The sequence below is a fragment of the Calonectris borealis genome, chromosome 20 (genome assembly GCF_964195595.1).
Source record: "Calonectris borealis chromosome 20, bCalBor7.hap1.2, whole genome shotgun sequence".
Classification (NCBI taxonomy): Eukaryota; Metazoa; Chordata; class Aves; order Procellariiformes; family Procellariidae; genus Calonectris; species Calonectris borealis.
Genome location: NC_134331.1, coordinates 227,678 through 251,205, shown reverse-complemented (window position 1 = coordinate 251,205; position 23,528 = coordinate 227,678). Strand labels below are relative to the sequence as shown.

The 23,528-nt window shown below is 42.4% G+C and overlaps 1 protein-coding gene across 1 annotated transcript in view; it reads right to left on the bottom strand.

Annotated features, from left to right (window-relative positions):
• FASN (fatty acid synthase) overlaps window positions 1-23,528 on the bottom strand; it is a 46,246-nt gene that overhangs the window by 14,342 nt on the left and 8,376 nt on the right. Inside the window, exons 4-29 of the mRNA XM_075169184.1 lie at window positions 22,986-23,159; window positions 21,850-22,050; window positions 21,278-21,400; window positions 20,489-20,604; window positions 20,098-20,232; window positions 16,907-17,366; window positions 16,367-16,554; window positions 15,397-15,586; window positions 13,838-13,932; window positions 13,292-13,426; window positions 12,813-13,016; window positions 11,122-11,237; window positions 10,488-10,663; window positions 9,947-10,138; window positions 9,582-9,662; window positions 9,306-9,491; window positions 8,810-8,989; window positions 8,361-8,561; window positions 6,208-6,518; window positions 5,683-6,072; window positions 3,496-3,660; window positions 3,170-3,288; window positions 2,915-3,069; window positions 2,371-2,574; window positions 1,131-1,281; window positions 447-625 (exon numbers count right to left, since the gene is read on the bottom strand). Coding sequence (XP_075025285.1) covers window positions 447-625; window positions 1,131-1,281; window positions 2,371-2,574; window positions 2,915-3,069; window positions 3,170-3,288; window positions 3,496-3,660; window positions 5,683-6,072; window positions 6,208-6,518; window positions 8,361-8,561; window positions 8,810-8,989; window positions 9,306-9,491; window positions 9,582-9,662; window positions 9,947-10,138; window positions 10,488-10,663; window positions 11,122-11,237; window positions 12,813-13,016; window positions 13,292-13,426; window positions 13,838-13,932; window positions 15,397-15,586; window positions 16,367-16,554; window positions 16,907-17,366; window positions 20,098-20,232; window positions 20,489-20,604; window positions 21,278-21,400; window positions 21,850-22,050; window positions 22,986-23,159 — 4,827 coding nt within the window. The remainder of the gene's footprint in view (window positions 1-446; window positions 626-1,130; window positions 1,282-2,370; window positions 2,575-2,914; window positions 3,070-3,169; window positions 3,289-3,495; window positions 3,661-5,682; window positions 6,073-6,207; window positions 6,519-8,360; window positions 8,562-8,809; window positions 8,990-9,305; window positions 9,492-9,581; window positions 9,663-9,946; window positions 10,139-10,487; window positions 10,664-11,121; window positions 11,238-12,812; window positions 13,017-13,291; window positions 13,427-13,837; window positions 13,933-15,396; window positions 15,587-16,366; window positions 16,555-16,906; window positions 17,367-20,097; window positions 20,233-20,488; window positions 20,605-21,277; window positions 21,401-21,849; window positions 22,051-22,985; window positions 23,160-23,528) is intronic.

Genomic DNA, 23,528 nt, shown 5'->3' with positions numbered 1-23,528 from the left:
GGCTCTCAAGGTGTCAAACCTTAGGACAAAGCTTTCTAGTTATTACTGCTCATTTATGAGATAGGGCAAGGACCAGAAACAGACCAAGCCTTACAATGAATAGACATTCTTTGATCACATTACTGAATTTAAAATGAAGAAGCCTTGGTCTTCTTCTGTACTTTTGATGATATAGGGTACAGAGGTATATAAATTTGTCTGTGCTGTGGAAGTTTCAAGCGCATAGTCAGTAGCTGTATTTACCATGTATCCTGTTCTCAGACTAGAAACTAGACCAATGTTACAGGAGATCATATTGGGGGGAAAAAGTATACACATAAATATGTATTTTTATGTATAAACACACGTGCACGCGCACACACACACACTTCCTCTCTCTATTTGTTATATATATAAACATTGTTGTTTTTTTTTTTCCCCCATAACATTGGGCCCTCAGTACTCACCTACAGTAGCAAAGACACGGCAGCCCATGCTCAGGGCAATGGCAATGGCTGCTTGGCCCACACCTCCCGAGCCAGAGTGAATAAGGATACTCTCACCCTTCTTTATACGACCTCGAACCACCAAAGCATAATAAGCAGTAGCATAAACCACAGGCACTGAAGCTGCTTCTTCCAGAGTCCTAAGGAGCAAAGTGAAAGAGAGAAGAAATCTTTAGCCTTAGAAAAGACTACTAGATTCTCCTGATGAAATTTGCTTTTCTGCAATGGAAAGGTTAAACTGCCGAGATAAACCAAAAAGTATAAATGGTTCTCAATCACACAGCAGACTACCACAGCTGCCAAGCACAGCCAAGAGTTTCATCCTTCTGCAAAAATATTTTAGTAACTAACCAGTAACATAACAAACACCGAAATCTCAGTGTATACTGAAACACATGAAGCTAAGAGCCCAAGAAAGAAATGAGAACCTTGTGCAAGCCACTGTACAAAAACCAGTGCTAAACCCTTGCAGTGAATCTAAGCCAAATCCTACAGCTGCTCAGGAGACTATAGCTCTGCTATCACTTCCCAGAAGGGAATCTACCCATTGTGCAGTCCTCTGGTCTGATCAGGGCTGTCATCAGCCTCAGGCAAGAAGGCAAATCTTAACCACATACACAAACCAGAAAACAGAAGTTGACCTACCAGTTTTTAGGCACCTCCCACAGAAACTGCTTGTCACAGTCTACCACTGTAGCCAGCCCCTTTGCTGGCAGCAATCCCATCACCCTTCTTCCAGCCAGGTCCCGTCCTGAGAACTCCATGCCCAGCATGCACTGTTGTGAAACCCAGTTACCTGAAAGAATGTAAGCATCTTTTACAGAGGAAAATTTCTTTTCTAAAATCCCTTGGTCAAGAGCTTACAACAGTAGTCCCTGAAAATTGGAACCCCAAAGACAGAAAAAGTGCTGGGATTTGTCTACTATGTACACAGTTCATAAGTCACCATAGTTAATTTCTCGCTTTTAAGAACAAGAGTAGCAGAAAAGGACTCGATCTCATTAAATCTTACTCTTTATCCTTGATGATACTGCTTTAGTTTCCAGTTTTCATCCCAGAAATTTCATGGAAATGTCCTGTTTCAGAGGCAATTTTGTTCCTCTTTGAAAAAGAATGATATACGAACTAGAAAGGATGATCACAGCAAAAATAGCTTTACTGTGAAACCTTAATTTTTGCAAACCCATTTTAGGCAGAGACTAATCTCAGTCATTAGAAAGGATGATCACAGCAAAAATAGCTTTACTGTGAAACCTTAATTTTTGCAAACCCATTTTAGGCAGAGACTAATCTCAGTCATGAAGGGAAACCCAGCCCTAATCAAGTCGCCCATAAGAATCTCCAAACGTACTTTTTACATGTTCTGCCCCCCTCCTTTCAATAGAGCTTTAAAACCATTCAATAGACATTACATTAATTCTTAACTCCCTATGAGGCAAGATATTATCACCTCCATTTTGTAGACAGGAGACTACTTCACCTTGCATTTTTCTCCCCTAAAAGCAAAGCATGCCCAGCAACATGGCAGCATGAAACTTCAACATTGTCACCTTGGTATGTACCTTGCCCATCTCTAGAACCTCCATCAAGTTGTTTCACCTCACGCTTGATATCTATGCAATGGTGCTAGTAATGTTTCCTTACAGCAAGGTTTATTAATTCTGCCATATGAAAAATGGGACTGCAACTGGAAGTAGAACTTACGAGTTTTTGGTGTACAGTCCTGCAGCAGGGCTCTATTTCCTTTTCAAAGGTATGCTTTCTTGCTAAACAGAAACTGATTTTAGACTTTAGCTAGTGCATAACTAACATTCAGGAGATTATGTGAATAATTCTAGAAAGCTAACACATAAATACATTTTCTTCTAGTGTAATTTTAACTCACCAGGGATAGCATCTGGAGAAAGCTTTCCTGTGGCCAGCATAATGTCCCGGAAGTTGAGAGATGCATAATAGACTTTGCAGAGTTGAACATTGGGATTAGTTGCGTGGAAGTGTTGAAGTGGGGAGACAATCCAACGAAGAGACGAGAGGTCTCCACGAGTCAACACATTTACATAGGCATATTCTGTCAACTCCTGAGGTTGTGCTGCAGAAGAAGGAACAGTAAGAACTTTACACACATTAACACAGGCACACACTTTCCAGAGCAAGTAAATTCCTTGTGTAATTGCTACCTCCTCCTCCATTTGCTCTCCAGAAAGCCCTTTCTTACCCTGCAATTCTACCCATACCCCAAATAGCTCATCCCTCCTCCTGGCACCAGAGCATGCTACTGTTCACTCTGAGCTGGAGCAGAAGAATTCCAAATTATCCAGTAAAAAATAATAATAAAAAATAATTGTAGGAACAATAGCTACTCATTTTCTATTCAAAGTCCACTCAGACTCAAGGCCCTGCACGTGATCCTCAGACCTCAAAGGAGTTACCTTCCTGCAACGGGAGATGCCTGAAGGAGCCCCACTTTCCATCACGATACACATTCATCACCAGGTCCCTCTGAACAATCTTCTGTATCTCCAGGGAAGACAGACTTGTGGGTGGGACAGCTGATGAAGGGTTCAAGTTGGAAACGAACACACACCTAGAAGCCAAGAGTTATCATTTTGTTTGTTTTGCTACAGGCCTGAAAAGAAGCTAACACATCTCATCTTTAACTGCGACTCAAGGGCATGCTTACATACCTGATTCTGTGGCCTTCTGCTTCAAGTCGGAGGCAGTTCACCATTCCCAAAATTCCCGAGTTCCCACAACTGGTGGCAGTCAACCACACAGGCTGCTCCGATGGGTCAGCCAAGATCTCCTACAGGACAAACCCCGAACTGTTTTATTAGGAACTACAGAAACGGAACAGCCCTCCTATCCTGAAGGCAGAGATGAATAACTTCTATTTTAAGAAAAGTAACTGAACACGTAGACACACACACACTTCTTTTAACACTGCTAAATATCTCATTCAGGAAGTGTAATGATTTGGAAATTCAGATATCTAGGACACAGGAATTCTCACCTTTAAGGATTCAACCCACTTATAATTGTTCTCATCTACTGGCAGAAAAACAGGTGTTTTGGCAGGGGCTTGCCGACGACACAGGAAAATAACAGAGCCAAAGAATGATTTCTTCATGGCAACCAGATTCAGTGAGGCTTTGCTGAATAAGTCCTTCCATTCCGCCTGTCAAATCAGGTAAAACAACAGTTAACAGGAAAGTCAAAGTCAGTTAAAAATACAAGTCACATCTATACTTCAAGTTGAGTCTTCTCAAAGACAGCTTCACCAGGAACAACAGGCACTGTCCACCTCTTTCTTGCTTTTGCTTGAAATCTTGGCTCTGTATTGTCTCAGTACAAATACAGATTTGATTAACGTAACAGTATTTTATCCATGTCTACGCTATTCCTTCTTCCCTAAATGATCCTCAGAAAGCAGTAGTACAAGTATCTCGAAGCCCTGGTTAGGTTAGTGGTACCACACTACCAGGTGTGCAAAAACCAGAGCAGTGACCATGCTGTCAAATCCCATAGGGTATTTGAACATGTCTAGAATTTAATTCCAGCAGTAAGGCACACCTCCAGAGATAAACAGAATGTACAGATTCCAACACAGAAAATAACAGAAGTGGAAACACTGAGTTTGGATGTTACCAGTCTATTTCACATAAGCCCTGTCTGCAACAGAAAAAGTAAAGTGGGACAGAGGAAACATGAAAAAACAAATTACCCAAATCCTTCAGCTGCAGGGGGATGGGGAGAAGCAACCAACCACTAGCAGGGAAGAAGCACGTATACCCGTAAGTTACATTGAAATAACATTTCAGAAATAGCATTTCAGAAAAACAGGAGAATGGAAATGCATGTATGGTATATCCAGAAACACTGAAGCTCTACTATCCAAATGAAATAAAGATGACTGCAGGCTCTTAGAAAAGCATCCATTTGCTTTTCATATGCCAGGCACAAAAAACAGTGGAAGGTTTTTACAGCATGATGCCTTATATCAAGGACTAGGGACAGTGTTACTACCTAGAAAACTTTAAGAACTATATTAAGTGCTGCCCACTCTCACCTGTGTAGTATCATTTTCTTTTAGAGAAGGTGCATTCAACTGACATGTATCTCATCTGAGGGATTTGCTAATACCAGGCTATCAACACTTATGACAGATCTAGGTTTTAAGTTATCAGCTTCAGCAGCATCTCAAAGTCTTCTTTTTAACCCCCTCATCACTGGGTAAGATGCAAATCCAAAGAACTCACCCTTTCTTCTCAAATCTCCTTGAAAAATCTTTGCAGAAAGTGAAGGGCTAGAATCCACGTCATTGCAAAATTCAAAATCCCACTACGACACTCCAGAATTATAAAGAAAAAAGCTAAACTATTAGAAGTGCTACTCTCTTCTTATTCTAAAAGAAGAGCTGAGAGGCTACAGCCACTCAAATCAGGAAGAATGCATGTGTTCTGTAGAGGGGCAGTTTCCCATTACTGCTTAGTCTAACAGCTGCCAAGAGAAAGTGATGTCCCAGTTCCCACCCCTACCCTTGCCACTCACTCTCCTCCTCTTGTGCCAGCACTGGCATTAGTTCATCTGCATGTCATACTGGTTTGCAGATATAAAGCAGACACCCTGCTCCCCCTCCCCTACTACCTAGGACTTATTTTGCTGTATCTCATTATGGGATCAGATAAAGTGGGGAGGAAGGGAAGGAAGGAGGAAGAAAAAAAAAGAAAAGTACAAGAGAAAAGCCTTCCTTTCTGGGAGCACTTCAGTTTTAGAAGAACTTAACTCCCTGCCAGCAGTGATATCAAAAGGAAGAGAGAGATTCTGATACCGAAGCATTTTAGGATTCTACAGTGATAAAGCTGTACCCCACCCAACAATGCAGCACATTATTTTAGCTATAAAGGAATTGTCCTGGCCAGTGTTTTTACACAGACTATATAGATATACAAATGACAATGAATAATTTTCCATGCATTAAGGCTTTCCTGACTGAACTCACAATTTACTCTCCCAACCTAATATATGGAAATTCACAACTCTTCTGAAGAAGTGTTAGTGTTTATTACATATTCCTGCAGAGGGCCTCAATGGAGAGTGATGTAAGTGACATTTACTCAACATTCATCACAAGAGCGTCTGCAAGCAGCAGACTGCAGACCATCCACTGAGAAAGTATTTGTCCTTCCAGGAGGCTTACCTCACTCAGGAAGCTGTGTTTCTGCTGTAGGTCTGGACTTGTAAGGAAACTGACAATTTCTCCAACAGTTTCTCCTTTAAGAAGGGTGTGTAGCAAAACAAACCCTCCTTCTTTCACTGCAGCTGCCAAATTAGGGAGAATTTCAGTGGTGTTCCCTAGAACACTTCTTGAACAGTTGCATACCACCAGGTCAGCATTGGTCAGATTTCCAGAGGGAAGGCTAGATGGATCCCACTGGCTAAAGGAAACTCCACCATCTTGTAGCTCTGTTTCATAAGCTGAAAGAGTTTCCAGGATGCAGTCAGTGGCAATGTAGTCCACCTGCAACAGGGGCTGAGTATTCAGAGTACTTTTGACATGAGAGAATAGATGTCCACTTCCTGCAAGAGCCTGTGAGAAAAGAAGGGGAAGGAAAAGGGGAAACCAAGTTGAAACATGAATGATATCCAGAATTATAACTAGAACAATAGAAGTATGCAATCAGGTTACTGGTTGCTATGGTCCCATCCCGGGCTTCCAGCTAACCTCTATCATCTTCATCTTGTGACTGGTCATGTTCTCCAATACCACACCCAGGCAAGTCTTCAACTCTGAAGAATCTAGTAATCCGTTGAGAAGAGGGTCATTCTGGAGGTGCATTTTCTCTTGAGTCACAATCTGTTCCAGCTCAGAATGGAGGTTTCCATTCAGTTCCAGACGGCAGATTTCAGCAAGGATATGCTGAAGGCCCTTCTGTATGGGTGAGGACTCTGCAGCAGCCACTGCAGTTTCTAGTCCAGGGATGACTAATTTGACCCCATGCACCGCCACCTTAGCCTGTAAGTTCTGGATCAGATCTATAGAATAGAAGGGGAAATGAAAGGAAGAGTCAGATTTTCCAAAGATTTTTCTTTTCTTCTCTGCCCCCATTTGCTATACCAGCTGATCAGCACCACAAATTACAGCATCTTGTATCATTAGCCTAGCCACAAAGATGTAGTGCATGCTCCTGTACATTCACATGATTATGTATTGTGCAGTAGTTGCAGCCCCCAAACAAGTAGGCTTTATGGCAAGACAGTCTAAAACACCAAAATTACCTGTGGCAAGGCTCTGACTGAAAAAGAGCAGCTAACAGAAAATCTCTGACTGAGTTAGGGAGCTGTGGAGAAAAATTGTACATTTCCGCAGATACTGAAATACTTTTTTGCTTTATAACCAGGTGCAAAATAGCTCATCCTGACTGATATAAGAAACAGCGTTACAAAGAATAAATAAAAATCCCTCTACAGCAAATGTAAAAAAACTTTGGGGACAGTATTTGGACACTGCAGGAAAAAAAGAAATCTTTAAAATCTATTGCCAAATCAAAGGATGAGTGTGAAGACACTTTACCAATTGTCCTGGTTTCAGCTGGGATAGAGTTAATTTTCTTCCTAGTAGCTGGTATAGTGCTGTGTTTTGGATTTAGCTTGAGAATAATGTCAATAACACACTGATGTTAGTTGTTGCTAAGTGGTGCTTATATAAGTCAATGACTTTTCAGCTTCCCATGTTCTGCTAGGTGCACAAGAAGCTGGGAGGGAGCATAGCCAGGACAGATGATCCAAACTGGCCAAAGGGATATGCCATACTGTATGACATCACGCTCAGTATATAAACTGGGGGGGAGTTGGCTGGGAGGCAGCAATTACTGCTCAGTGACTGGCTGGGCGTCAGTTGGTGGGTGGTGAGTGGCTGCATCACTTTTTTTTTTTCCCCTGGGTTTTGTTCCTCTCTCTCTCGCCCCCGGCTGTTTTAGTTTTATTACAATTTATTATTATTGTTGTTTTATTTTATTTAAAGTATTAAACTGTCCTTATCTCAACCCATGAGTTTTCTTACTTTTGTTCTTCAGATTCTCTCCCCCATCCCACTGGCGGCAGGGTGGAGGGTGAGCGAGCGGCTGTGTGGTGCTTGGTTGCCAACTGCGGTTAAACCACGACACCAATATAAAATTACAAAATTGCTGTTGCAAGGTATAGCAAGATTCATCACTAGAGTAAAAACTTCCAAAAAATAGTAATTTTTTTCCCTTTGATGAAAAGGCACTTAAAGTGATGAGCTGAGTGGATGTCTCCCTATCCAAAGAGCACTGTACTAGGCCACCAGTTTCACAACAGACTAAGCTGTTCCTATCCTATTCTTGCAGCAAACACAAACTTTTTTTTTGCATGCCTCACTAAACCACTTTCCCTCCTTAGATATGCTCTTGTGCCCACAACCAAATGGGAACAGACATGTCAGCTTACCCGCCTTGGCAGTTCACAGGGAAAAATAAAACGAGAACGCTAAAGACTTGAGGAAGTAGGATCTCCTGTCAGTGTTTGAAGCACCAAGCTGGATTTCTCCTTAAAGAAGATGATCTGTGCCTCTCTGCTTGCAGAGGGGGTTGTGCCATCTGACACCACATTGACTGTTATAGAAGGGTAGGTGCCCCTCCCCACAGCTTTACTCCTACCCACATTCTAGAGTTACCTCAGGCAGAAGTAGCTTTCAGCTTCTAGCAAGTGTACAGACATAGGACTCCTACTGAAGTCTCCTACAAGACCAACACTTTATTTCTTGGATGTTCTGAAGTAGTATGAACAGCTTCTCTCAGAGATTTCTGTCAGGCTGGAAGATTTCCCTAGTGTGACAAGAAACCAATCCCACTCTACCTTTGCAGTGCTCCAGATAGGCATGCAGATGGACTCTGGAAGACAAGCAGTCACTCTCAGTATAGGGCACAAAGCAGAATTTTTCCAGGGTGGGAGGGATCCGTTCCTGTCGTCGTGGTGCCACAGAAGCATGAAGACCACTGATCCGAACACCTCCTGCTTTAAGGCTATCAAGACAGTGGTCCACAACAACATCGAAAGCTGAAAGACAGGAAAGAAACATAGGTTTGCATCAAACTCTACAAGTATTTTATTCAAGGTGACCAAATGAACAGTGCTATGCCAGACTGTTACAGAGGCTGCAGAATAGCAGCTTCTGTTACAGAGGCTGCAGAGTAGCTTGGAGACTAAGAGGGCCCCCAAAGTCCATCCTACTTCTTCGGAAGTCATACATTCATCCATAGAGCAGTCAAAGCAACTAGCAAAAGCCCAAGCATGAGAGACATTACCTTCTACATTGTCCTGGTATTGGCACACCCGCTCTTGATGCAGCATTGGGTCAATACACACTGAGCGAATCCTGGTGGGTAAGCGCAGACTGCGCCCAGTCTCACCTAAGATAATCACGTGTAGCAGGGTGTCGAGGAAGGTCACCCAGTTCCCATTCCACAGAACTTTCCCTGTGCTTGCTGCAGAAGAGGAGGAAGGGGAAACCTCACTGTGATTTTGTCATTCAGCAGATGCCAGAAGTCACTGCTTATCAAATGCAAAGTCTGCTGCGTGTACCCAGCTTCCTCTGTAAACTCCAATAGTCAGTTCTACATTGGACATAACAGCTTTCCCAATGCTCTGTCAGAACACTTGGTTGTTCTCCATTATCACACAAAGTATAATTATCACACACAACACAGCCAGGTGGACTGTTAATATAAATAGAATTAAAAGATCAAATATTCATCATTACAATAACCACGCTCATCATTCTTCTATGGAAAGTAAATTCACCTTCACTGTTGCATTCCAGAAGGCCCTGGAAAGTTGGTCCATAATTATACCCACGCAGATGCAGCTCTTGGTAAATGTCTTCTTTCAAGAGGCCGGGCTTTGAGCTCATGTCTACTTGAGTCTGAAAGTCAACTGGCTGGTTATGGAAGTTCTTCAGAGCAGTGTCTTCTAGGAGGGAAATCTTCCCTGATGGGCACAGTGGCAAGAATAAGAATCATCAGTGTCCATAAATAATGGATTTTAGTAGGACAGTGCATACACTTACACTTCACTTACCACTCACAGCCAGATTCCCATTTCCTGACACCTCAAAGCAGTGGGAAGCAGGCATGAGTCTTACTTCCAGCTGTACTGATCCTGCAAGAAACATTGAGGAAGACAGGACTGTGAGGTCATTCATCGCTACCATCCTTGAGCAGAACTTTGTCATCTCCAGACTCACTGCACACAACATGGAATAAAGATGACCATAACATGTGCTACTTGGCTGTATGAATTCACTTCCTTATTCAGTCATCTTGCACTCTTCTTTATATTCTTTCTCCTGTGTTCCTTCTCATCTTCCCCTTGCATTTCTTTCCTCCCACTTCCTTCATCTTCATTACACAGTTTCACAATTGTACCCAGCACTCCTCACTCACCCTTTTTGGGAAGGATAGTTGCCTGATGAATTGTGACTTCTTCAAACATAACAGCCATTTGCTCCATAGCCATGCCAAGAGACCGTGCCAGAGTTCGCCAAGCCAGTACTAGGTACCCAGTTGCTGGGTACAGGACTCTGCCATCAATGCAGTGACCAACCAAGTAGTGGTCAGGAGAGTCAGGACTCACATCTGTCAAAGATTAAAGAGCAGAATAAAAATAATACAAACACCCTAGTAAAGAGGTCTTTTCCCCTCAATGTCTGTAAGAGGTTCTAGTGGTTTCCCCAACTATCCTGCTTGGCAACATGCAGCTCTTAAAACTACTGTGAGTCTGAATCAAGACAGTTTCCTGCTCTGTTCATATTCTTTCATCCTATTTCAGATCCAGTCTTTTTCAATCCAAACCAAACGAGACATTAAGCTTCAGAAAATGGCTTCAAGGATGCTGCTTTGAGTATCCTTTTCCTAGTTTTACAAAAAAAATGCAGAGATAAAGCAGGAAAGACACAAACAAAAAACCCCAAACAAGCAAACACACCAATATTGTAGACTGAAGCAGATGCAGAGCCTTTGGAACCTGCTGGAAAGTCTTCTGCTTTTGGAACATCCCAGTCCTGGCTGTGGTCCCATTTGATGTATGGAGAAATAAGGGGTGTTCCCACAGGGACAGGGTATTCCACAAGTGGGAACAAGTTATTTCCAAGAACATTTATCCTAGGAAGACAAAAAGGATCAAGACAATGCGGGGGTGGGGGAGAGAGAAGAAAGGGGAAAAAACTGACCATAATACTTAGAGGTCAGACAGTAATTGGTCCTGGGCTCCATGTCTGACATTTCTCCAGGAGAACCATGAACACTTACTACAGCCAAAGTTGTAATTCTAACAGTCTACAAGATGCAAAGTTTATTTCCAAGAGCTAGTTTCAGGTTCCTAGGCCTCTGGAATGGGACTCCTCTTTAAAAGGCACCTTCCCAGCCCAAGCAATCTCTAACCCAAGGCAACATTTCATAAATGAGCATGTTAAATAGGTAAAGCACAGATGTAAACCCCATTTTTTTCCAGGTTTGTTGAAGGAGTATTTCAATCCTTGCGAAGATATGCATGCTAGAGAAGAGACTTGAATTCCCTCCTAACTGATACCCCACTCACCCTCCTCCCTTAGTCTCCTTACCCAGTTAAATGAATCTTTCCGGTCTGTGTTAGGAAGAACTCCAAATTATTTTTGTGGTCTTTCTTCATCAAAGGTAGAATGGTGCAAGTTGGTTTCAAAGTTCTCCTCAAGATAGCCTGGTCAAGTAGAGTTGATAAATCACTGGTGGAAGGCATTACTTACTCCTTTGCCTCTGAATTTTTCTCTATAGATCTCAAACCACTATAGATCTAAACCACTTCTGTTTCTGTGCCAAGAGTTCTGTGCTAGGTGCTAGATCGTACACCATTTTAACAGGTAAGAGGAAGAGCAGCACAATACCCTTCCAGCAATCCAAGAAGTTGCACATGTGGTAAAGTAGAACGTACGTTAATATTAATGAAATTCTGCCAAAACACAAATCTTCCTTTCCCAAGCAGATTGTCAAGTGGAATCAAAAGCTGCACTTCAAAAACTGCAAGATGACCCTCTCAAGCCTCCCACTTGTGCACACACACCCCTCCCCCCCCCCAGCTTAGGCCCTTACTCCCAGGAGCACCCCTTTTTATTCTGAAGCATCCTAGAGCATTTTCCAAGCAACAGCTATTAAATCAAAAAAACGCAGCCTTGAACATCTGACCCCACTCGTATCTTCTCTTCAATTTGTTCCCATGGTCTTCATGGGAGAAGGAAGAAGGGGAAGAGAAAAGCAGAACTCTCTCAAACCCAGCTGATGAAGTCTTTAGTATCACTTGCATTAGAGTCCAGAATTGTACAATGATTTTAACGCAAAGTGTAAAATCTTTTTATAGAGAAAAAATATCTGCCTAATTTAAAAGCTCTGCTCTGATTCTCCCTTCAAGTCACTTTCAAAGCATAAATAAGACTAACATGACATAATAAATATACACCAGATCGGAACTGTTTAACTATTAAACTTGATTCACAAGTAACTATGATTCTTCTTAAGACTTTTCTCCTCTTGCAGGCCAAATAAAAAGACCAGTCCTTGAGACTTAAGGGACAGGCACAAGACCACAGCACTGATCTTGTGGAGCAAGTGCATCCTAACGTACTCCATGTTCTGCATTCTCTGGGGATGGGGAGAAAGGAATAAGGATCTGATCATTAGAGAAAAGAAGTTTACGAAGAGAGAAAACTCCTATGGTCTCAGACTACTTGGTCTAGTAGAAGAGGGGAAAACACCACTACCAGCCACCACCTTCTAAGACAAGAACTTCAAACCAAGATGGTGGTAACAGATTTTCCATACAGAACACCTGTTAGTCTTGAATTTTTCCCCCCACCCCAATTTTCACACACACTCTCCTTTAGACCCAAACAATGGAATACTTTTCTCACTCATTGCACAGTTCAGAGAGCATTTCAGCTATCTGAAATGCATGGCAATGAATAAAGGCAACAATTTGAGTGTCTGGATGGGGAAGTGGTAATGTGTTGGGATTTTTTTTTTTTTTTTTAAATATTAACATACCCCCTTCCCTCCCCAAAACAACCCAAACCAAACAAAAGAAAAATAATCACACCAAAACTCACAAAAAACCCATCAAATAAATGTTAAAACTGGGAGAGACTCAAAAGCTCTGGAGGGAGAAAGTGTTCTCAGAACTGGGGTGGGGGAAGCACAGTATTCCCTCATCCTCAGACCCTCAATCTCCTTCCTGCAGCAGCATATCAATGTAGTACCGTACTGACACAATCAAATACAATACCTGTAAAAGAGCATGTGGAGCAATCTCTACCACAACAGCATTCTCTGGAACATGCTTCAAACCTTCGTGGAACAGCACTGGATTCACTAGGTTGTTGACATGATACTCTGCAGAGGAATTCCTAGCCAGATCACTCTGCCACTGAGATTCAGGGATAGATGTACTGATCCATCGTGCTGAACGAGGTTTAGGGTGTGGAATGACCTACAGACAGACAAGAAAGAGGGACAGGACAAAGAGTTACATGGCATAGAGAAGAATCAGACAGGCTAAAGCAAGCAGCCCCTCCTTTTCGCAGGCCACTTTTCTCAGCTTGATTGCTCATCCTTCCACTTGAGGCCACAGAAATTCAAACCTTAGGTCTCATAGAGGTCTACACGCTCTTCAAGAGATTTCCTTCTCCTCCTTATCAACATCACTTACACTCAAATCCAGATGCCTGAGCATAAGCCATGTGAGACATAGTTTGGCAATATTACCTTTTTCAGGGCACTGAGGAGCACTGGTGCAATAGATGCCATGTAATAGGAATGAAATGCAACTCCAGCACTGCGCACCTCCTTTGCGAACACACCATCCTTTTTCAGTTTGGCTACAAACTCATTCACAGAATCCTAAGAAGAGGAATATAAGTGAACTAAAAATAAAAGCTCACAATGTATTTGGGATCTGCATGAGTCACTGTACTCCCCCCATGCCCTTCATCACTTGCCACTTAAGGGGAGCCATATCTGGGATGAAGTTATTACCCCTCTCAGTATTATAATTTATCACTCATTATTATGCCCATGGCTATAAGACTATTCAGCATAAGAGATCTTTTATTACTAGCTTACTGAGGCACTAATATCACTTCCTCTCACAGAGCATTTGAGTTTTTAAGCACCATGTCCCCTCCCACCACTTTAATCCAGCTCCCCTTTGCAAGCAGCTGAGCTTTAACTCAGCTTCACGCTTTATTCACACCAGAACTTCACAGGTCCCAGTCACAACTCCGGTATGCGCAGTATCAGTTCCTTGCTCACCAGAAGACCCGAAACAGTGACAGTATCTTCAGAGTTGTGACAGGCTGGTACCACATTTGGAGGACAGCATTTCTTACATTCCTCCCATGTCAGACCTGCAGAAGGAAGACCTCATGACAACACAAGTGTTTCTAGCAGTGAGTCTCATAAGGGGAAGCAATCTTAACTGCACAATCACTGCGCTTAATTCAGCAATTTGCAAAACTGGGACAGATTCTTAAGGAGAAAGATGGACATCCCCTCCATTCCCTAAAAGTGATCCTGCAAAAGCTAAGGATATTTATCGCAGGGCTTTAACACGACATTTATCACTGCGATACTGAGCACAAGAACAGAGGACTGAATCTTTGTACCATCCCATTAAGGGATTGTGAGAGGGAACCCATACACTTTGAAAGAAGCTACAGAATTGGTTGTTTTGTCTCATCTTGCCCTTAGCAATCCGAGCTAGAACAGGAGAGAGAACACGTGAGCTTGACTCACAGAAACTGAGAGTCACAAAATATCCATAGAAATGAACAACTCTAGTGGCTTAAACTAGCTTAACAAGTGCAGCATCTGGTCATATATTACATGGATACAAGTCACAGGAAGAACTTGAACTCAACATCAGATTACAAAAAACATTATATGCAGCACTCCAAGATAAGTTCTGTGATAAGTGTCATGTATTTAATATCAAGGAAAAGAAAGCTAAATTAGGTAGGTAGTCCTTTGTAGCATTAGTTAGAGTAAGAAGTCTAGGATTATAACAAGTGATCTAGTCATCAAACATACTGCAGTAGACCTGCAACAGCTTTTCTCTTAAGTGTTTCAGTTTTTAAGTGACCACTGTGTCCAATAATAAGAAACAGAAGAACAACAATGCCACCAATAATAATTTTATTTTTAAACATTAAGTCACCATGAAGACAAACTGCTGGGTCCAAAGCTCAAAATTTCACCCAATAATGGACAAAACTATATGACTTACAGAAACACCGAGCAAAGCTTGTTCAGGAGAAAGCTTCTTCCTAAGTGCTATTAGGCCCAAGTAAGTTCTAACGGCATTAAGTTCTATTAGCCAGTTGCCCACTACATAGTAATGGGTTACTGGTTTCACGTCTCATTACTCTTGCAGACAATCAAGAAATATCTCTCCTTATTTTTTTCAATAATTTAAATATATATGTGTGTGTAGATATATATACACACACATATACACACACATCAAGAGACAAAAACCCCTGTGCCTTAGATTTTCACCTCTCTTTTCAAGGAGATTATTTATCGGGCCTCTGTCATTGGTCACCTGTCAATAGATCTCTCCATTTCCACTTAGTTTTGGTTGGATTAACAAAATTCTGCTGTATTCCAGGTCAGAGATTACTACCATTATATCAATCTCAATATTTAATAACCTGTTCTACATCAGAAGAAAAAGAAGACGCAACAGTGGCCAAAATTTTACAGACATGATTGTCTCCACCAACACATTTCAGAGCCCAATTTTATCCCAATGCCATACAAAAGAGATCAGATGTACTTTCCTGTATCACTCTTGGTAAGGGTATACCTACCAACAGCAGCCATTCCTCCTGGGGGCAATTTGGCCTCTTTAATGCATCGTCCCCGCCAATAAGCGGCAAGAATGGCTTCTTCATGACTTAAGGAGTTATCTGCATAGCCACAAGCTACTTCTCCCACAGAGTGGCCCAAAATCCCATCAGGTTGCAGACCTGCAGCCTTCAGCATATCAATCTGGGCAATCTGCAAGGAAAAGTAGGATTAGTGATTCCATGCCAGAGTAAGAAGGTGTCAGGCCTCAAAGGCACAAAGCAATAGTGAGTACATTACAAAACGGCTTTTTGGTACAGACATTCTTCTTGGCCTCACTGCTTCTCTCCTCCCCCCCCCCACCCCAACTGCAGCTTCAGCCTCATTTCAAAACAATCCCAAGAATCGTTATGGGACTCCAGTATTGTTTGGGCCTCTCCAGTATGTAGCTTTCCACTAAGAAGCTATTTCCAACAACAGGGGGTTGCCAAGAGCATGTCTGTATGAAGTAAGAAGCAAAACCAGCTTTCCAGATCACTTTAAAAGCTCTCCCTCTAGTTTGTTAAGAAACAATGAAACCCACATTGACACCCAGAATTAAAGGAGGCTTCATTTGGCATCATTTAGCTCATTTGCAGAACAAATTTTAGAAGGCATTCTATGGAACCTTGATGCTTGGCACAAACATTTACATGAAACTTAAGACATCCCTTAGTCTCTGAAAATGCCCCACATACACACATAGATACACATGCAAATCAGTTTAGATCAATATTCACCCAAGCATCTTGCAAGTGGCAGAGCCCAAAACTGTCAAGGGCACAACACACTCCCTCCTATCAGAGGGATATTTCTAATAGCTGTCCTTGCTGATTACACAAAACAAGCTTCCATTAATCGGTATAAAGTGTTACTGGCCAAATAGACACACTAGCAGAGCATGCTTATGTGGATTGAGTCCATGACCCCCTCCACCAGTCATTTGAGTCTTACCTGAATAGCAGCTAGTCCAACAAATGCATGGAGAGTGTCATCAAAAGTGTTCTCATCTGCTTGCAGAAGCAGGTCTGAGACCTTTAGTCCTGTGTTCTTCAAAGCCTCGTCCGAGCGCAATATAGACTGGCGAAACAAATCCAACTTCATAAGGCTCAGGCCCATACCTTGCCACTGTGATCCCATGCCTGCAAGATAGGCAAGGAGAAAGTGAGCTTTAGTAACACTCCATGAAAGGAATAGACATCACACACTTGCTCTGGCAGTGAAAGAATTCTATCTAAGAGCAAAATGTACATTTCTAACATCCTCCAACTTAGGCACTGCTTTTTATTTCCCTGGTCTTTGCTATCATCAGAAGATAGCAAAGTTGGGAGGATTAGATAAAACACAGGAAAGATGAGTCTCCCTAGACATATCACAGGGCTGCAAGATATTTCCTCATGCTAGAGTGGAAAACAACATTAGAGCACAGAATCCAATTGCTCAAGTCCCAGATCTACAGAGGAATGAAGAACGGACCCACTGCTGCACACCTACCTGAGCAGATGTACCAGAGTGGTCTACCAGATGCTTGAACTTGTTGAACCTCTTTTATATCATTCTCAGTGCCAACTAGTGTGTAGCCCCTGTAGGGCATGGAGGATACAGGAATTGCAGAGATATCACTGAGCAGGCTTACAAATGGGCTGCATCCTCCATGTTTTCTGCTCTCTTGAATTAGTATTTCCACAGCTTCCTGGGTTCTGCCACAAATTTGAACCAGTCTTGGAATGTTACAAGTCTCCAGAGGCTGGCGTTTGTTCTCATTTGGCCTCAGAATGACATGAGCGTTAGCACCTCCAAAGCCAAAAGAGTTGATACTGACAAGGCCACCTTTCACTGGCGTTGGTTTACAAACTACCTCCAAAGAGCCATCTTGTAAGGCAGGAATATCTGGATTTGGGGTACTGAAATGAAGATTTGGCGCCCACAGCCCATGTTCGAGAGAGAGAATGACCTGGAAGAAAAAACAGAATGTTCTGTACTTGTGACAAACATTCTTGTGTTGTTATTGTTTTACTATAAATGACCATGTAGCATACACTAAAGCAGCTCTCTTTATGTTTGGATAAAGGGACACTTCAGAGAATAGAATTATTGATGTTACTGAGGTAGTACCTACTTCACCTAGGCAAATTTTAAGTCCATGCAGGAAGTCAGCAGTGAAGGTGAGGGTGGTAGTTTAAGTTTAGCTTCCAGACCCTTTCTAACTGGAAAGCCATGCAGTCTTGCTGGAAAAGCAGCCTGGCTACTAAGAATATCACATTTTTTCTCCCCTTTCAGATCCCCTCCCTTCATCACACTCTGCTTCATCTCTCTCCAGTCACACACAGCCAACACATGCTCTTCCTCCTCACAATGAATGCTTCCATTTCTGCCTTTGCTGCAAAAGAGCCACGCTGAAGCATGGGTAAAGGAGTTTACTTGCTGCTTTGCACCCATTTGTTGTCTTCTTGATCCAAAAAAGAAGGAACAGCAGACTGGTCAGAACTGGCAGAGCCAAAGGGAAGTACAGAAACATCATGAGAGTTAGAATAGCTGTGCCAAAAAAGTCAAGAGCTCCCTTTTCTCAGCAGCATCTCTACAAACAGCCCATGACACCAAGCCCGTACTCCTCTGTGGCACAAGTCCAGCAAATCACAGACTACAAGGTGAGTTGCAAACATTCAGTGCTCTGTATGTTTGGCAGTTCTTTCATCACCCCAAAATGGTCACAGAAACAGCTACTGGTCTGAGAACTGTTCTTCCAAGTTGACTGTCAGACATGGCAGCCTACCTGGGAGAGCAACCAGCATATTTAAAGTTACAGTGACCTAAGTATTTTCATGCACAGTCCTACACCTAAAATACTATGCACCATGAACTTGCTGTTGCTTTATACAGCATACATAATTGTACTTTTAAGTCTGCCATGGCTTCTAAACAAGTTTGAGAGTACAGTACAGTGAGCATACACCAGAGCCACCAAGAAGCTTTGTCTTTGCTGTACAGCAAGTAAACAGGCTGAGTAGTTCAAAGGTGCAGGTGAGTTTTCCCTCCCTTAATAGAATTTAACTGAAGTGGCCTTGGCAAGCCCTAGTTTCTTTCCTACCTATCCACATAATTAATGGATTCTCTTCAAGTCTGAAATCAGATACTTTCAAGACCTATTTTCCTAACTGACATCTCACACATAAGAGCATTTTATGGAATTCCAAAAGAAAACATTTACGGAAACTGCAGACTTCCTGAGACAGTTACTGTCTAAGAGACAGTGGCCTTGGTGTAGTTTCCAGCTTGGTCTCAAGAATGCCTGATCTGCCATTCTGACTAACTTCCAAATCTTAAAATACCAAGTGCTGCCCAACTTTCAAAGAATCGAGAACAGAGACAGAGCTTCCAATACCCTCCCAAAGCTTCAGCTGCTTTCAAGATGCCAGATCTGGAAACAAGACCTAATACAACTTAATAAAAGTATGCCAAAAAGCTATTCTACCAGGCATGATGGGTACCATGGGCTCTTGCCTGCAGCTGTAAGTTCCAATACAAAGTTAAGTGAGAAAACTGATGAAAAAAGAGTGAGAAAACATGGCGTCAGAGAAGTCTTCAAAAAGAAATTGTGGCCCTTGTCTTTGCAGTTCTGCATCCTCTAAGAAACACAGAAAGGGAAACAGTACCTCAAAGTTATGATCCTGTCCTGACAGACTGCAGCAGAACTGTGCTAAACAAACTGTTTATAACTTACACCACATTATGGATGGAAAGGTTTATTTTATGACTCAGTTATCATTCCTTCTATCAAGAAGGTGTCAGTCTGAGGGATAGAGGTGTTTAAAAAAAGTAAACTTTCCTCTACAGAGAGACAGACACTGCTGTCTCCATGATTTATTTGCAGATGAGGCTATTCATAGCAAGTTGTATGCATTCAGATCACAATAACCACTTTAAAGAGCCTAAAATTCTAGCAGTGACAGTGTACGTGACTTCAATTAGAGCATGGCTCTAAAGCTGTCAGTAATAGGGTTACAACCAAGTGTGAACACTAGATAGCTCTCTGCTAAGCAGTTTAGCAGCCAGAGCCAATAGATGATTGTCTGCCTACAGCAGTAGTTAGTAGGCTGGTTGCTAAGACAACCCGTTATTCAAGCTGGTAGCCTCATCCCAGAGAACTCACCTGGTTTCTTGCCAACACAAGAGAGAAGAAGAAGAGACGATACATCCCTGACAAACAGCCAGAAGGATCAGCTACTATTTTGGCACTGAAAGTCCACACTTATCTTTGGTCATTGCCAACTACTCCAAACATTTAAATTCCTCTACTTGTACACCCCCCCAAACCCAAATGACTTACAGCAGAGTTCTGCTGGAAGGTCCAGTGTAAGGATAATCAATAAAGTGATCCCAAAGCCTTTATTCTGAGCAGAGTTATAGTCCTATAGAACTCAGTAGGAAGGGGGAACTAAAGTAGAGAGTGCATGCACACACAGTGGAGGGTCACGTGGGCATTCGTGTCCAGCTTGCAGAATAGCCACCTGAGCTTTTAAAAGCATTTGCAGGTGCAACAAGAAGTAGATAATTAATGAGAATCACCCGAGTTCTTATTACCAGTGGATCAGTGCAAGTTTTCCATAAAACAAACAAACATTTAAAAACCCACACACTGTTGTGTTCCCCTCTCCCCCAATTTTCCTTCTCCAGCCACCTGTTACCTTGGCTAATGCAGCAAGCCCAGAGGCAGGTTCTGGATGACCCATGTTTGACTTGGTTGATCCAATCAACAGTGGCTCTCTCTCACATTGACAGAAGAAATTTGCAATGCCATTTGCTTCCTGTGGATCTCCAACCTAGTAGGAAGAGAATCAAAATGGCTATTACTAGCACTTCCAAAACACACCACAAAAGAGAAATCTGAAAGATCAAGATGTTTGGGCAAAATCCAAAAGTGGTGAAGCAGTACATATTCTAGTAACTCGTAGAAGGGAGAAATATAGTTCATTTTGAAAAAACAAAGAATTTTTTGATGGAAAAGTGTGGCACATGATGCAAGGGAACAAAATAAGGGACAAGAAAACAATCCAAACCCAAAGGGGCCATGCTGACCTTGGTGCCTGTCCCATGAGCTTCAATATACTCCAATTCTCCAGGTTTGATACCGCATTCTCTGTACAAAGAGCTGACCAATCGCTGTTGCATCTCTCCAGATGGGAATGTCACACCTAGGACCAAAATTGCCATCAATTCCTCCCTCCTATCAGATGCTTCCTGCCCTGATTTTAGCACCCTTTCAATTGCTTGGGACTATCAGGTCCAAAAAAACCAGAGAGAATTTTTCAGGATTTACACCAATGTTCTTAGCATCAAACACAATATGCCTCTCAGGCTTTTTGGAAGAAGAGCAGAGGAACCAGAAATGGACCTAAAGCAATGAGTTAGACTAGTGTGGGAAGATACTGGTTAACAGCATACTAGGACATGTCTAGATCAAGCAGAATATGTGAAACTTGGTGTCTCCATAACTGGAGAGGGGGAGAAATGGGACAGCAGTAGGGAAAGAGTCTTACACTCATAACACCACCTACATTTCTACCATCAGTGCAGAAGTTACAGTGCAGTAGAGATGTCCTGAGGAAGGCTAAACTAGCAACAGGACATTCCTGATAATTTGTACAGTAGAAACCACCACTTGTCTCCTTCAACTTCTTTACAAAATAGGGTCCTGAACTTTGCATTACCAAAACAGAAAAAGAAAAAACCCAAATAAAAAAAAACCAAACAAACAAAAAACCCGAACATCGAAAGAAGAACCCCACAACAGCCCATTTTCGATGACAAACACTCTAGACGAAACAGTTCTATAGGTATGTCACTTTTCAGAGGCTCAAGGTCTACCTTGCTCCTTAAAGCCATCAGTGTTACTTCCAGCATTGACTATTGTGGCATAGATCCGCTTAGCCATAGATCTCTTGGTCAAAAGAACGACAACAGCAGCTTCAGAGCGACAATATCCATCTCCTGAGAAGCAGAGAGAGAAGAACGAGTCACTAATTCTGCTCTGCTTTGAATAAAGTTGCAAAACACCATGCAGTAAGGTTATCTCATTCCTGAGCTACCACTTACAACAGACCGCTTTGAGAGTATGACATATCAATTTCTTTAAAAAAAAAAAAATTAATGTCCTAGAAAGGCTCGCAAACGATGATAGAAAGTTTCCATCAAGAGCAGCTACTTCCTCTCCCCAATGGCTAAGGAATGAACCATACAGTTTCTTCCCCACAGTTAGTTTTCCAGGTTCAATGGAGTATGCCAACACAGATCAGGCCAGGCCCAGGGTATGTCCCAAACAGCGCACCTAAGAACAACTACAAGGCCAGCTCTTTGCTGTATTACATGAGTATCTGGTCACAGACTCCACAATAAGTTCCTCTCATACAACATGACAACCTTTTGTACTAATGCCTTACCTGAAGCATCAAAAGCCTTGCAGGCACCATCAGAACTAAGCAAACCCAGTTTCATGAACTGCACAGAAGTGTTGGGTTTCAGCAAAAGGTTGACCCCTCCTACTAGGGCTGCACTGCACCGTCCATGACGAATTGCCTTATAAGCATGTTCCAGAGCAACGAGACTAGAGGAGCAGGCCGTGTCAATAGTTAAGCTTGGTCCTTAGAGAACAGAAAGGGAAAACAAAAAAGCTGGGTTTTACTGTTTATTTCCTAGAGTTGCTCTCCAAAGACTACAGGATAGGATCACAAGAGAAACATATTCAAAAAATGTTAAGTAAGAGTTGCTTCAGAACATAACAGGTAATCCTGATGCAATGGGAGACAAGAATCACCATCTCTGCCTGCTTATCAGGTAATAAGGGATGAAAAAGGTAGAAAAAAAATTGTAAACAGTTTGGCTTAAGGGTATTTTTTTAAAATTCCACCTCTGTCTCCATCAAAAAAGATATATTGTAGCTTCACAGGCAGGTCTCATCTATTTCCCCATTCTCACCAACAAAAATCCCTCCCCCTTCCTGGTGCTACCCTTGCCATTATCTCTGTTCTCTGTTGCTCTTCAGAGCAATTCCTATCCCTCCACTCTTATCTTCAATGCCACACACAGTTCAAGTCATGTCTATGCCTTCAATTACATCATTGTGGTGGCTGTCCCACTTCTCTCTCCCAAGAACCACCAGTTTCTACATGACAACTAGAAAATGAACAGGTCTAGCTCTACTCAGAAAGAGCCAACTGTTCCAGTCAGTTTGTCTCTGGGCTAGCTGACTTCTACATAGCTTGATACCAAATAGCAGTCTAAAGGCAGGAAAGGACGTAGGCCTTTTTATGAAGGCCTCTTGACATCATCTTTCAGAAGAATGCCATCTATGCCCAGCAGCAGCAACTGAGTTATAAAGCCTTCCAATGAGTCTTACCCCACAGTTACAATACATCTTCTGCTTCTCATATGCCTCCTTACAATAGTTGCATGCTACTTTCTCATCCCAAAAGGGGTCTACGTCATCATATCCATACCACTCCTCTACAGAAACTGTAGTACAATCATGCTCAAATTGCAATTGCTAATCAGCATCAGCAGTTTTGTGGGCCCTTACCTGTTAAGTCATAAAAGTAGGAAATCCTGTTGGCAAGCATAGCACGCTGGCAGCCAGTCATACTGTATCCCAAAAGCTCTTCTGGATCTCGGCTAAGGGCTTCACCAGCTTCTGACCCACTGGCACCAACCCATACACCTGCATCTGTGCCACGCAGGGTGGTCGGATTAATACCTATAATGATATTGGAAGGTAGATTACAGTAGACAAACTCATAATGAGGGGCAAACTGGAGAGATATCCGGTACGCTGGCACCAGTTCATGTCCTTTTCTGGCAGGCCTGCAGCACTGCTCCCTTACTTATAGTTGCCTTTTACCTGTTTCAACTGCAGACCTTACAAGTCTTACTGCAGAGCCCACCAGAACTTTGGTATTGGCTTTTGGCCAGAACATACTGTGCCTGGAGACAGCTTTTCAGCTTAGCTGGGCATTGCTAGAGTCTTGTGTAAAAAAAGTGTATGGACTATGAAAGACAAATGCTGATCAGATAAGCTAACAGCTGACTTCCAGTGCAGAGAAAAGAAGCAGACCAAAGGGGAGAA